This window comes from Culex pipiens, chromosome 1, assembly GCF_016801865.2.
Source record: "Culex pipiens pallens isolate TS chromosome 1, TS_CPP_V2, whole genome shotgun sequence".
Lineage (NCBI taxonomy): Eukaryota > Metazoa > Arthropoda > Insecta > Diptera > Culicidae > Culex > Culex pipiens.
The window spans coordinates 119,789,162-119,790,761 of NC_068937.1; the positions used below are offsets into that span (position 1 = coordinate 119,789,162).

Consider the following 1,600-nt stretch of genomic DNA (forward strand, 5'->3'; position numbering starts at 1 on the left):
ACATTTATTTTGATAAACTGGTTAACATAATAAGTATATTTTGAAGAGTTTCCAACCCCTTGTTTGTAGTACGATTCCAACTCTAGCTCCCAGTGAAACAGACTTAAAAAATATTAAAATCAGATATATAAACATATCAAATTTAATTTATTACAAGCGAAGTGGTTGTAATTCATTAAATGACTTTTACTACTTGAATTAGATATGCGTCTATGACATGCAGGGCAGTTGACATCCTAAATTGAAACTCTTTTCAAAAACGAAAAATATGATCAAAAGGATGAGAACGAGGATGAGAACCTGTCATCAAAACGGACGCATTGTATATAAACAAAATGAACTAACTTTGTTTACCTGTCAAGTTCAGCTGATGGATTAATATTGTTATAAAAAATGCTCTGGTGAAATAAATTGTTTTTTTTTTGGACAGAATTTTGATAGACTTGTATCAATATGTTTAAATTCCTGTCGAAAGCAGCCGGCGTATTTGGCTACGTCATCCAGTACGGTTGTTTAACGCACTGTACCTTTGAATACCTTGGAGATTTTGTCGTAGTAAGCGCACGAAATTACATAATTTCAGTGCATTGACTTTAATGGGCTCTTAAATGATTTCTTAAATTTTAGTGCGTGGGCCCCTCGATGGAACCGACACTTCACACCAACAACATCCTCATCACAGACCATATAACCCCCCGGTTAAACCACCTGCAACGGGGGGACATAATAATCGCCAAAAGTCCGACGAATCCGCTGCAGCACGTTTGCAAACGAATCGTTGGGCTTCCGGGCGACCGGATCATGACCAAGGCGTCGTTCAATCTGAACCCCCTGTCCAACAGCTACACGATCCACACGTCGGTCGTACCGGGCCGTAACTCCGACTCGACGGCGGCCGAGCAGAAGCTCCGCCAGAAGGTGGACTTTGTGTCCGGCTCGGTGGATGCCAGCTCCGACGATGGTGGCGTGGAGTTGGTTGAGGAACATCCGGCGCATCCGGAAATACGGACCAGCATCGTGACGGTTCCGAGGGGTCACCTGTGGATCGAGGGTGACAACGTGCAAAACAGCTCGGACTCGCGGAATTACGGCCCGGTGCCGATTGGGCTGGTGAAAAGTAAAGCCATCTGTAGAATTTGGCCCGTGACGCAGTTTCAGGTGTTTGCATAGGTGAATGTGATTGTGTTTAATTTGCTGTAAATATCTCAAATTGTCGAAATATAAGTCAGCTTGAAACTGAGAGTGTCATCCCCCTCGTGTAATGTTATTGTGGGTCGCAAGGACAGCCCCGAAATTTGATTCTGGACGTAAACTTGCACGCCTTGTTGGTCAAAATGCCTAGTACCACGGGATTGAAACTCGTCTGAAAAACCTGTATCATTTTCTCAATCAAAACGGTGGCGCCGCGTGGTGGTAGCTGCCCTGTTTATTACACTGTGAAATTATCCATGGCAAATCCAAGGAACCAAAAGGTGACAACAGAAATGTCCGCCCAAAAGGGGTGCTGCAAAAAAAACTTTTTATTTAAAAAAAAATCCCAACAAATCAGCAACGAATTACAAGTTTGATAGTCGGGCTACACTTAAAAGTTGGTTTTGTT

The 1,600-nt window shown here is 43.0% G+C and overlaps 1 protein-coding gene across 1 annotated transcript; it reads left to right on the plus strand.

The window, feature by feature from the left end:
• The first annotated feature begins 348 nt into the window (after positions 1 to 348).
• On the plus strand, positions 349 to 1,248 carry LOC120421186 (uncharacterized). The gene is made up of 2 exons (XM_039584387.2): positions 349 to 555; positions 628 to 1,248. The coding sequence occupies exons 1-2, from the start codon at positions 454 to 456 to the stop codon at positions 1,168 to 1,170; spliced, it is 645 nt and encodes a 214-aa protein (XP_039440321.1). The 5' UTR covers positions 349 to 453; the 3' UTR covers positions 1,171 to 1,248.
• Positions 1,249 to 1,600: the final 352 nt, after the last annotated feature.

What these genes read in the sequence shown, in the direction of transcription:
- LOC120421186 (XM_039584387.2), top strand. Translation starts at nt 454, where the DNA reads ATGTTTAAATTCCTGTCGAAAGCAGCCGGCGTATTTGGCTACGTCATC. An exon ending in ACCTTGGAGATTTTGTCGTA is followed by an intron (nt 556 to 627) that starts GTAAGCGCACGA and finishes CTTAAATTTTAG; the next exon opens with TGCGTGGGCCCCTCGATGGA.